The sequence below is a fragment of the Protopterus annectens genome, chromosome 9.part0, assembly GCF_019279795.1.
Source record: "Protopterus annectens isolate FY-2018-M chromosome 9.part0, PAN1.0, whole genome shotgun sequence".
Lineage (NCBI taxonomy): Eukaryota > Metazoa > Chordata > Ceratodontiformes > Protopteridae > Protopterus > Protopterus annectens.
Window position 1 is genome coordinate 1,515,003,758 of NC_056743.1, and position 12,846 is coordinate 1,515,016,603.

The window sequence follows — 12,846 nt, forward strand, 5'->3', positions numbered from 1 at the left end:
TTCCTCACTTCCTGATGCTGTACATATTTATTTGTTTTTCTTTCATTCGTGTAATGTAGTATCCATGCATACAGTCAGTGCAACAACTGAATGAGAAATGACTGAATTACAGTATTTAATTTTTAGATATTTATAAAGGTTTTTAGAAATTGCTTCATCATAATTTATCCTGACAGCAGGGCTATAGGTAATCACTATTGTTCATGTAGTTTGCCCCGTAGAGCAGAGTGTTTGCCCAAGCTGGGATAAGGACACAAGAAATACTAAAGAATAACATTTGATTAAGGCAGACACTGTGATCTTTGGGTAATGCAGACTCACTTCAAAGAGCCCTTAATGAGTTCCCCTTTTAAATATTACTCCCTAAATTATTTATCTGTTATTAATTTTAACTAATAATCTTCATAATTGTAGCTGAAATGTGACTGTCCCTCACATAGACTGTATTTGATTTGTGCTTCCATGATTCTTTTATGTTATTTTGCTGTGTAGTTCTTAACTTTAAGCAATGGAGCTTGGACCTGGACGGAGAAACTGAACTAGAATGACAGAATAGCAGAAACTAAGGCATTGAGCAAATTCTTTATTAGGAGGTTTTGGGATTCATTTCCATATTTTATTTTTTCTTATATGCCCTCTCACATTTCATGTGCAAGAATGCTGCTGTCTTATATTCTATATGATGTATGCTGTGTACACTGAATTTAGCAAAGTGTCTCCTTTAATCTGTTCGGCCATTGATATGTTTACTAATCAAGTAATAATGTTTTGCAGAAATGACATCCATGTTAGGAAATTCTGTTCTTAGGAAAGCACAACTATGTTTTGGAGGAGACATTTAGGTGCGCAGAGGCTGCATTAGTTCGGGTGGAAAAGAACAGCAAAAAAATCACTGTGTCTAGGAAGAAGTGATCTGCCTGGGAAACGTAAGATAAACAGGAGAAGCTTATGTCTTCGGATAAGAAATTTAGGCAAATTGCAGGCATCTTAACTCACTGGTTTATATCCGTGCATGAGAAGTGTGGTACTAGAGGGAATTTAATCCATGTATTACATGTAATTATACCAATCTCCTTCAAGAATGCATTTATCATTCCTTTGCTGAAACTCTTCACTGCCTTCTGTCCACATATCTTTCATCCCATAGGCGACCAGTGTCCCATCCCAAAGGTATCAGAAATTAATCTGGTACCATGCTTAAATGTGAGTAATTTATTATCACCCCCCATGTGTAATCACAAATGTGCAATTTGATTGCATTTAATTTAAAGGCTGAGACTGCAGTGTTTCAGAGAATTCACTTTTCTCCAGTATAGAGTCAGAATCTTTAAATAGTAGTATTTTGGGGGTGCATAGCCCCAACGACTTTAGCAATGAGAAGGTGAGCTTCAGTTTTCACTGTTTTACTGTGATTCCTTTGTGACTGCACTTCTGAGTGTCCATCACTCATGTGTTGACTGTTAGTAATGGAGTCAAACTTATCTGCTCAAAGTCCCTGAGACAAGTCCTATCGTTGCTTTTCCCAATCAGCTTCAACCAGGACCTACCTTCATTGAATTTAAGTATGTTTACAGATATTCTCCTTACATTAAACTCAAACAGATCAACTGCTAGCTTGCAAGACAAATTATTTTACAGCACTCTAGAACTGGATATCTCATAAGAAAACTAGCAAACCCAAAATAGAAGCAGTCATGCACAAGGCTGCAAATGCACCATCCTTCTTAAGGACCCTTTAAGTGACAAAATTAGACAGGCTAACCCAAATACCTTAGTCTACTTCTGGATCTTGTTCCCTCCTTTCAGAACCATACAGATATGGCTGACAGTATACAAGTTATACTTAATTGCAAAATTTCAAACCTGTTATCCTCAGTAATTAGAAAAGCCCTGACAGTAATTCCTCAGAATTCACCCTACAATATCAGTGTACTTCAGACTACTAGCTTATAAACAGGATATTCAAATGTATTTTTCTTCCAGAAAACAGACCCACCCCCACTGCCAGCTGCTATGAAAGGTAGATATAAGTGAGTAGGAGAGCTACCCTCTTGCTCACTGCATTCATTTATACATTGATTAAAAGCAATGCTCCCATTTTGGGTAAACCTCTCTCTCAGAACTCCTATTTATACCCTCAGAAATAACAATCATAGTGGCATTCATGATGACAATGCCTCCATTTAGAATTGTGATAGGTAAACAAGTATTTTCTAAGACTAGACCAATCTACTAAAACCAGATGTCTGGTGATTTCTGAAACCAAGATACCCTGTAAAGATTCCAAACTAAATTGAAAAAGCAGTGCACTATTCTCACAAGTGTGTCGCATATAACCATGGCACATGACTGGGATAGCAACATACTGACACTTATTTATCTCAAAGACATACACCAGGCAAAACTGCCTGCATAAAGGAGGAGACCACAGCAAGCAAAACAGAAAGTTAATCGGAAGGAAAATAACACAATAAACCACCATGTTGAACAGAAATGTGTTTCAGTCTGTACAGGTGCTGTTTAAAGCCCCCTCTCTTATATAAGGAGAAAATGAATAGGTATTTATTAAAGAAATGGTTAAGAATACCATATTATACATTTCACATTAACATTAATAATTGCAGAGACCAGAGTTGCAATTTACTCTACATTTTATTCACATTTGTTTTTACCTAAATCACAATGAACAGCAAAAATATGAACAGGGGTTACAATGAATATTATTTTAAGCTGCATTTTTAAATGTACATAAAAGTTCCTTGTATCAGAGTTATTGTTATTAAAACCACTAATACAAAAGCGAAAAAGAAAAACAACCAGACAGTGAATCCACCAATAATTTATTAAAATAATAGAAACTTGTAACTCAACTCAGCTCTAACGTCTCAGCTCACCACACAAACCTTCAAGGAGTAAAAACACATCAGAAAAACTTGCCTCATATACTATATTCAAGTAAACAATTAATTAATTAAATAATTAATCAGATATTTCCAATTTAACTCTTCACTGAGTCCATATGGACACAGAGTATTACATTTCAAAATGGAAAGAGATTCCTTTATCAAAAGCCGTTTTTTTAAAAAACATTCATCAAATACTGATACTTTAACTTTCTCTAATATAGTACCCTGTAAACCTTCACTATTACCATTATGAATATGAGACCTCTAATACTTGTGTAAGATTATCATGCTAATCTTATTCACTATGATAAAGTAGAATTTAAAGATAGATATAGCAGAATGTTTATTACTACATAACTAAAGCACTCAGGACCTAGTGCAGGTCTCACCACTGAAATCTGTGAGCTTCAGTATAGTCACTATAGTCGGTGTTTGTCACTGTAGGATTGGTGACTGAGGTTTTGGTCAGTTCAGCTTCAGTACTACATATGAACCTTTGGTGTTTAGTCTGATTGCATAGAGTACTTCCATGTGTCTTAGCAATGTATATACAAAGAAAGAGCTCTCAATATTTTTGTACTTGCCAAGAACCTGCTAACCAGTAAGTCCCTGCAATGACTGTGCCAAATTTTCCCCAATTATTTGGGGTGACAACCAGACAATGTCTGACCAGCAATCAAGTAACCACAAATGGTATTTCATCTGTCTAGAACTAACCTTCTCTCAGAGGCTAATGAGCACTCGTACATACACAAGGATGCATTATGCTTCCCACTGTGAACAGACACATTCCTTCACACAGTTAATGAAGGCTGCTGCATAGATGAGACTGCTACTGATTTTTGGCCCATTTGCTGCATGCCACATGTCTCTCCAGTAGTTACTAAAGTCACAGTAGGCCAGAACACTGCCCCCAACTCATGGTGATGAGCCAACATGGACTTATACATCTGTCATGTGTCCCCAGCTCTACCAGCACCTGGGTTGCTAGGCAATGCCATGTCAAATGGGTCATAGTCAAAAGTTTATTAGTCTACACCACAGAGCATGCAACAGAATACTCAAGTTTGGTAGCATTTGTTCTTTCATTATACAAAACTGTGCTCATTGCTTCCCCACTCCTTTTAAGCATTAGAATGGGGCATGTGATCTAACTGGACCTGTTTAGGGACTTCATTCATGGCGTGCACTACAGGACTCTGAAGCAGAAGCATTTTGGGAACTTAGCGGTGTTGTTTTCTTTTTCATTATCTATCCCCCTGTATTCATGTCTTACCTTCATTTGTCTTGCAATGCAAAACTGCTTAGCCAGCTCATTTTATAAAAGGCTATGATAGGTATTTTGGTCTCTCATCCCTCTTGGAGTACAGATCTGGTAATGTCATCTCTCTCATAAAATGAACTTGGTCATCTGGCTTTTTTGTAACTTTATTTCAAACATGAAATGGAATTCAGAGGTGGTACTTAACACAACAGTGAAGTCAGCAGCAATTACCACTTCCATATGATCACCTTTTTCTCATCAGATTGCACTCTATACCTATTCACCTAGTATATTATAGCCGGCTATCCGGATTTTGCACAATTATTAAATGGTTTATATATTTTCTCCATGTACCATATATTCACTTAACAGTGCACCTTTGGGGCCCAATCTGGAAGCAGTTTTTTTATTCACCATCTCCCTGTTTTTGACCTCTGAGTATTTTGTGACCTTAGGTAAAACTTTTCAATTGCTTCTCATTCATATGCTGACAATGTGTTTTATGTAGCTGTGTGTCCACATTCATTTCTCCCAAGTCCCACATGGAATAAAGCCTTTGGTTAAAGAATAACATTACTGGTGTAGTATTGGTGAATGCGGATTGAGTATTATCATAAACAGAAAGGAAATGGTCTTTTTTTGAACAGACTTACTGTTCTAACAGTTTCTTAAATATTTTCACGTTAGTTAGCTACTGCATTTGTGTCTGGATGATTACCTGCTGACATAAACATTTACATCTTTTTGCTTCAAAAGAGTCTTAAATTTTTGTGGCTTGACAGTTCCTGTTGATAATTGCCACAAGCACGCAATTCCTTGCAGACATTATTTTAGCTGATAGCATCTTTTCTGTAATATCTGATTTCAAATGGATAACTTCTGTCCACCTTGAACGCAGATGTATTGTCATTAGAAACACTATGTCCTTAAAATAAACTGCAAGGTTAGTACAAACATGCTGCTTTGGGGAGGGGGGTAGGCATTTCAGTGGTGCTGCGGTGCTGGTAGAAGAGTATACTGGAAAATTTTACACCATCATCATCATCGGTTTCTGTTCACTATGTCACTCAGCAGTTTGGAACATAATTTGACTGAGATTACTGTTCTGGATCTGCATAATACAAATCCTTTAAAAATGAACCGATGATCTTCCTTAGTAATAGTACCTTATATTGTTTCAGAGAAAGCATTAATAAACTTTCAGCTGTAAACCAGACTCATATTACTGTACAGCTCAAGCTCTAAATGCATCAGATCATAATGGCTGTTTTTAAGTTTATTTCCATTTCAGCTGGTCCTTTTTCACCTTCCTGTGTCCTCCATTTTGTGCACAAATAGTGATTGAGTTTTTGCTTGCCATCATGCTCCCTATATTTGCCATTCACTGTTATCGCTAATTTTCTAGGTGGCCATTGTTTCTTCCTGGATCTTGTATGGCATTTCCTGCAATCTTTTGGTTTAAAACAGTACATATCAGCATTGTTAGCAGTCTGATGACACATCTACAATATCCTCATTCCTTCCAACACCTAATAGACAACCTTTAAATAGAACATTCAGCCATACTATGCTTGACTTCTGTTGTGTTCTTAGCTGCAGCTTTCGGTGTACTGTTGTAGTTTACATTTTTGGTCGACTGTCAGGTGGCATATCACACCAAAGTCATTGTTTAAATATGTTGTTGAATTGTTTTACGAGTCTTGCTATTCTCATTTACGTTATACAGCGTTACCGTACTTCAATGACATGTAAAATACTCACGTTATCAAGGGTTAAACTCATTGTAATTTCTTTGAATGACTGTTCAGATGAATTAGTTATCTGAAATGTCATTTACTAAATATTGCAATTCTACTAGTACAAAATGTATTGTCTAATCTTTCCCTTTTAACATTAAAAGTTTAAGCATATACGATATGCTCATCCATTTCAAATCTGTATCAGTATTCTGCCATTCAGGGGTTTCTGCTACAACCATCCTAATGTCTATCATTTGTAGCAAAAAATGCAATTTGATTAGTGGCTGGAGTGACTATTGGAGCACTATGGGAAAGGACAGAAATGAGCAGTCACTGCAGGCTCACCAATCCTAGAGCAGGGAGATGGTATAGCTCACCACAAAGGTAATGCTTAGCAGGAGCACATGGTGTTACCTAACAGAGATTGTACATTGTCACAGTGTTGAACTCCAGTAAAGAACAAAAAAGAAAGAACTACAACACCGCGGGCGTGTTTAAAGATTTCGCCCATAAAACATAAAGGCTTTATCAGAGTAAAACACACCATAAAAACACACCTTAAATGCCCTTACATTAATTGATTGATAGAATAATTGCTGAATTCTCACCTTAATTAATCAAAACCATTTGGATTCAAGCAAAAAGTCATCAGCAGTACATAAGCAATATATACATATCAAAAATAGGTAATAAATAAATATAAATTCAAATTCTGTATATTTGTTAAATATGTATGTTAAAATCCAACATTAAACAGTTATGTAAAACAAACAAAAATGTTGCACAGAATGCCACCAAGCCGTATTTTAATCATGTTTAAGTGCTTTAATTTTAAAACATACAGAACATCTTCAGAAACAGTTGTAAAGCTGGTGTACTGCATTTAAAAGGCCTCAAGTGTGCCAAACTGAGTTCTTAAAGAGAATTCTTAAAGAGACATACCACAAAAAGGACAAAAAGCATGCATAAATACAAATAGCTAAAAATACATTCAGATAGCAGCCTTTCAATATGAAATTGTAAAAAACATACCAGGTTTAGTAAAAATTGTTATTAAAGAGTTCACTTCAGTAAAAATACTAAATAAATTAAACAAATATGTATAGTTCATCCATAATAGAAAATCAAGTAATAGCAGCCTTATCTTTTAGAATGGGTTTAATGCTAACAAAATCATTAATACCTGGGACAATTGTTGCATTAAGTAAGAGCTGCCAAAAAAAACACCTTGTTCTAACTGAAGTTCCCAGTCTCCTCCACTAGTAGGCACTGGGACTTTTTCTAAAATTGTAAAAAACAAATTTCCTAAAATCTTTCCATACTCTAGAATGCTTAAAAAGAACATTTGTAGTCTGTGCTTTTTTCATAGCATATAAGTGTTGATAGATTCTGGTTTTAAAAGGGCCAGTGGTTTTTGCCTACATAAAATGCAGGGCAGGATGAGCAGAAGGCAATATAAACAACCCCATTTGTTTCACAATTCTAGTTCCTGTTAACCGTAATCAGCTTTGGGTATCCTGCGACCGAAAAGTGTGAGCCTCAGTACTAGAGTAAAAGTGGTTGAAAAGGCAGTGTGTGTCTATCGCACTCCTGAATGGATGTCCTACAGCCATTGTACAGGATGGAAGGATGGTCTTACCCACAACCAGAGCGATGCACATGATGAATCTGCATTGCTTGCAGGTCCCACAACTTTTCATCCCCACATTTGTGGTGACTATGTTAAACACTTCTTTGTTATTTTCCAAAAAAAGTTTACAGTTTTTACAGTTTTTATACATAAACATTGGTTTTTGCCTCACCTGGTCCAACAACCCAGGGGAGCCAAAAACATTGTTCCAATGACTGGTTATTGCTTGGTGAAGGGAGTAAACATCCCTATTATATTAAATCACCATACCTTGTGATAGGTTGTCATCGTTTGCTTCCTTGTGTTGTATAGAATGTGGGGGGGCATTTACATTTCTAATTCCAAATATGGAAGGTATAAATGGTTTCTCCACATCAAGAATTCCACTTCATTTTGCAAAATAACTCCCTGATAAAAAGCATCAAATAGAAAACAATCAGTTGTAGCATATGCCACACTGATCCCATTCCTTGAAACTCTCTCATATGTATTGTCATCATTCAAAATGTTAAATATGTTGCAAGGGTAGTATACAATTCATAATTACTATCACTCCACCTTTGTCAGGCTTCATAATTCTAATATCTTTATTACCAACTAATTCATGCAAAACAACTCTTTCATTTTGGGTTAAGTTGTGTTTTTGACCATTGTTGTTCTTGTTAATATCCCTGATCTCATATTCACAAAAATGTTCAAAAGCCAACAAACAAGGATTGGAGGGAGGAATATAAATATGCTTCCTTTTCAGTACTATGGATGCACAACTATCAGAACCAAAAATGTTCTCAGATTCAACATTTTAGTTAAGTACAAATCTGTGACACATTAGTTTTAAATGAAGGTACAAATGTGAACCCCTTTTTAATAAGAAATAATGCATAGATGACAAATGTATATTACTTAAATTAAAAAATATTACAACCCTCCAATGACTGTGTGAGTCAGTTGATCACAATAAAGCATGTAATTCATTATGTTGCGATTGTTCTGCTTGGTCTTCCTCCCCTGACCCTTCATTTTCCTCCCCCTCAAACCCCCAGAAGTGTTGAAAGTGTTCCATTGTCCTCGGGGACCATCTGTCTGGTGAGCTAACCACTCAGACAATCTCAGGGGGAAATCCCAAAAATCATCATGATGCAGTACATCAGGATCTTCAAATTGTTTTTGAACCAGGGTCCACAACATGCTCAAAAGAGAGAGTAATCAAAACTCTTGGTAAACACAGGTGGAGGATAGGCATACTTTTCAGCATATTCCCTAACATCTCTTAATAATTTACATTGTTTTTTCTCTATATCCCACTTGGTAAGCATTCTAATTCATTAAACAACTGTTTATATTCAGGTCTAAAAGAATCAAAAAGCAAATCATTCATAATACTATTATTAAGTTCTTTTATATTACTGACTAGTTTACTTAATTTACATTCATTATCAGATACCAAAATCTTCATGAGCTCCATCCCTAACGAAGATTAGTGCTGAATTCCAGTAACCTGAAGGGCATTATGTATGAGGATGCATGCTTCTCCTCAGGAGACTGCAATAAGGGACTTGGTAAAGCAGCTGACAAGAAGAGAGAAGAGGAGAAGAGAGGCCCCAGCCCCAGGGATCAGCAATCGCATCCCCTTTCTACCACCTGACTCTTGCCGTGAAATGGAGGGCAAAATTCCTGAGTCAGAAAGAAGTAGCTGTAAGAATTTCAGCCAGCTCAGGAATGCCCAGCTTCCATGCCCTTGGCATGAATGAGCTGATGGGGTGTTATTAGTGGCGCCACTAGCCAAGGTCCTTGGTGGAACAAAAAAAAGAAATCCGTAATTAGCACAAGTATACTTATAGTTAATCTGGTCAAATTCAATTAAAAATGATGCTGACTTTTAGTAGGTACAGCTAAGAGCAATGGAAAAATCCTAAGGCAGGCAATAATGGGAGAGGGCAAGTGGGCAGTAAGGTAGCAGCAAGGCACTGGGAAAGGGCAGAAGAGATGTTTTTAAAGTTTTCATAGAAGAGAAAGGGAAGACACTGAAAAAAATTATTATTATTTTATACTGTTGAAGAGATGGGAATGTATGCTTATACACACAAAAAAGATTCTGAATTAACTGCAAAAAAATAAAGTGAACAAATGACTATGGCTTAGATGACCTGAGTTCAGTTAGTAGCTTGGACACGATGGCATAGGCAGACAGGATGGACATGTCTATCCTGTTTTCTTCTGGCTTTTCCCGGTTAGGGGTCGCCACAGCAGATCACCTGTCCACTCATGATTGGCAGTGGAGTTTTACAGTGTCGAGTTGCCAGCCCGGCGCCCAACCTTCCACAGAAGGCACACACATGCACCCACTCACACCTAGGGCCAATTTAGAGTGTCCAATCCACCTACAGCATGTCTTTGGGATGTGGGAGGAAACCAGAGCACCCAGAGGAAACCCACACGACCACAGGGACGACATGCAGACTCCGCACAGAAGGCACCCCAGCCAAGAATCGAACCGGAGAACCTCTTGCTGTGAGGTGGCAATGCTAACCGCTGCACCACAGTGGCCACCCTGGACATGTCTATCCTGTGATGAGTGAAAATGCTGGCCAGAGATCTTTCTGAGCTCTGCTGGCAGTTGGAGCTCATAAGAAGACAAACTTCCAGTCTGGGAATATAGGAGGGCTAGCAGGTGGGCTGCTCTGTGGACCTGGGGTGGACATATCCTCAAACCCACTCAGATGAATAACTAATTTCAGCACACTGGAAGGGTTGATAGGGGCAGAGACTGCTGTCTAGCCTCCATGTACATGATGCCCTGTTATTGATTTCTTTCCCTCTCTAAGGAATCCATTACTGTATATATTCATCTAATGTCTGCACCATGAGGTCAGCTACCCGAGATGTTATGTGGTCCACCTTGTACTTGGATCACATCAGAAAGAGCCTAACAGGAACAATTGTGGGATCGGTGGTTTTGCATTCATAGCAGGAGAACAACAGCCACAGGGTTAAGCTGGACAGATGGGTGGGAAGAAAAGAAATAGGATGTAAACAAGGCTACCATGCTTCACCTAAGATTTCTGAAATAAACCACTTATTGACCTTGTCTTTTATATGACCAATCTCTTCAAAAAACTATGACAGCAAGAGCAGTACTAGAAAGAGGCAAACACCAAAGATGGGAAAAAAGGACAGGCAGGGAATCTATAGCCCACTTAGCAAAGGTTTGAAAACTGGTAGAATTATTAAGCACATCATAACCACAGTAGATCTGTGGCAACACGAATGCACAAAAAGAAGTGTATGTCAAAAAAGGCTGCAGATTACTTTTGAGCTGGTCATAAAAGTAATAAATATTGCCATGTCTTTGGATGCAACCAGCCTAAACATTATCTAAACTTTTCACAAAGCCTGTCAAAAAAAGATAAATACGCAAGTTAGTGGACTTTGTGTTGACCTCCAAATGTGATGCACAGTGTCAACAATTGGCTGGACAGCACAACAAAGGGAGGAATAGCAAACTGATTCCATGTTGAAGGTAAGAAAATTTCAAGTGGTGCAGTGCAGCACATAGTTCAATTCTAGGTCCAATCATCTTCATTATCAACCTAAGTTACATTGCACAGAAGCTGGTCGTAAAAGCATGCCACTTGGAAAATGATATGTAGCTCTATAATACATCTGATGCAGTGATTAGATAGTGATTAAATAAACCTTAACAAGGGCAGATGAATGAACAGCTCGGTAGCAGCTCTGCATCAGTACAAAACCCAGCATAAAATAATGCACCTGCATAACAAAACTCCAAGAGCATGTTTGGTGAAAGAGATACTGACATGAAATGGGAAGGGGGACTTGCTGTAATAGTTAAGCCCTTCACCTTATAGACATGAGGTACAAGGTTTGATTCTGACCTCAGGTCATTGGTCAAGCCCAACCAATGAACCTAAATAAAATGGAGATAGCATTATATTACCTAACACATCACCTACTATTTAACATTTGCTAAGTACTATATTGAGAACTGGTGTCTTTCTATAAGTTCTATATGGCAACATGACTCCAGCTGGTTCCACGTGTAAGTAACAATATACATAACAATTTGTATGTTCAACGTTGCTACAGCTGTGTTGTATTTGTGGAATTATTGCATACAAACTATATTCAGCTGTGGTTCTGTTATCAGTCTTGTTTTTATGATTACATTTGCAACACTAATAATGTCAGCTTATTGAAGAAAATGCAATTTCTAACTGTGACCTGTAAATAAGAGAATAACATCAATGTTCTACCTGCTTACTATGAAGCAATGTTTGGTATAATTCCTTTTGAAGAATCTTCTTTGACATCTCTGCATTACATAAATAGGTTTGGCTTTCTAAGTGATATTTTGAAGAACTGTTGTGTATGATGTAGGCAGTATGTTAAATTACCTATCAAAAGGATATATCAACATAATGAGAGACTCAAAACAGTCAACGTCGGTAAACTGTGCACCAACACCTAGACATCTGGAGAGGAGTTAATATCTTTTACAAAATCATACAATTTCCTAAGAATAATCACCTCTGAGGTGACGCCATCATGAAAAAAAATAACTGAAGATGGCTTTGTGTCTTCTGTCTTTACCAGGATAAACATTCCCTGATTCAGCCATTGCATGTTTTTCTTTCCGTATGAGTAATCCTAGTCACAGCTAAAATTGGTTATATGTGAATAACTTAAACAATATAGAACATCATGACTACTTCTCCGAAAGTTATATTCTCCAAGCACTATAATTATTGCCACAAGAAAGTAATTGTCAGACGGTAGGCAATTGCCATGAATTAACTGCCACACCAATGTATTTATGCTGTATTACTGTAGTATGGCTGCAGTTAATAATGGGGTTCAGTTCTAACTTATTTTATACTTTATTCTGGTTTTTAGTGTTCTCTGACATGTCACAGAAAGTGTCTAGAAGGTCTTTTGATTCTTTGTGGCCACAGAAAGCTACCAGGACGGGTACAGCTATTTGGAACTGACTTCAGTCAAATTCCTAGACACTTTGCAGAGGAAGTTCCTTTTATCATTACAAGGTGCACAGCTGAAATAGAAACCCAAGCTATTGGAGTTCAGGTAATGCACTTCAACGTAAAAGTTTAAGTGAACTATTTGAATACAGATAACATTGCATAGCTTAAGCTGAATTGGTAACTAAAGTTTTAGGTCACTTTATATTTGAGCATGGCGGAAGCAGACAAATTGCTAATAGGCAGGCGTCTGTAGAGGTAAATATTTCTATAAATTGTCACTATTTATTTCTTTATTTATGCACAACTT

The 12,846-nt window shown here is 37.3% G+C and overlaps 1 protein-coding gene across 4 annotated transcripts in view; it reads left to right on the forward strand.

The window, feature by feature from the left end:
* LOC122812148 (GEM interacting protein) overlaps positions 1 to 12,846 on the forward strand; it is a 1,774,188-nt gene that overhangs the window by 1,593,272 nt on the left and 168,070 nt on the right. For all 4 annotated transcript variants that reach the window (XM_044084459.1, XM_044084456.1, XM_044084457.1 and 1 more), the window contains one exon: positions 12,454 to 12,642. In XM_044084459.1, the coding sequence (XP_043940394.1) occupies positions 12,454 to 12,642 (189 nt within the window). The remainder of the gene's footprint in view (positions 1 to 12,453; positions 12,643 to 12,846) is intronic.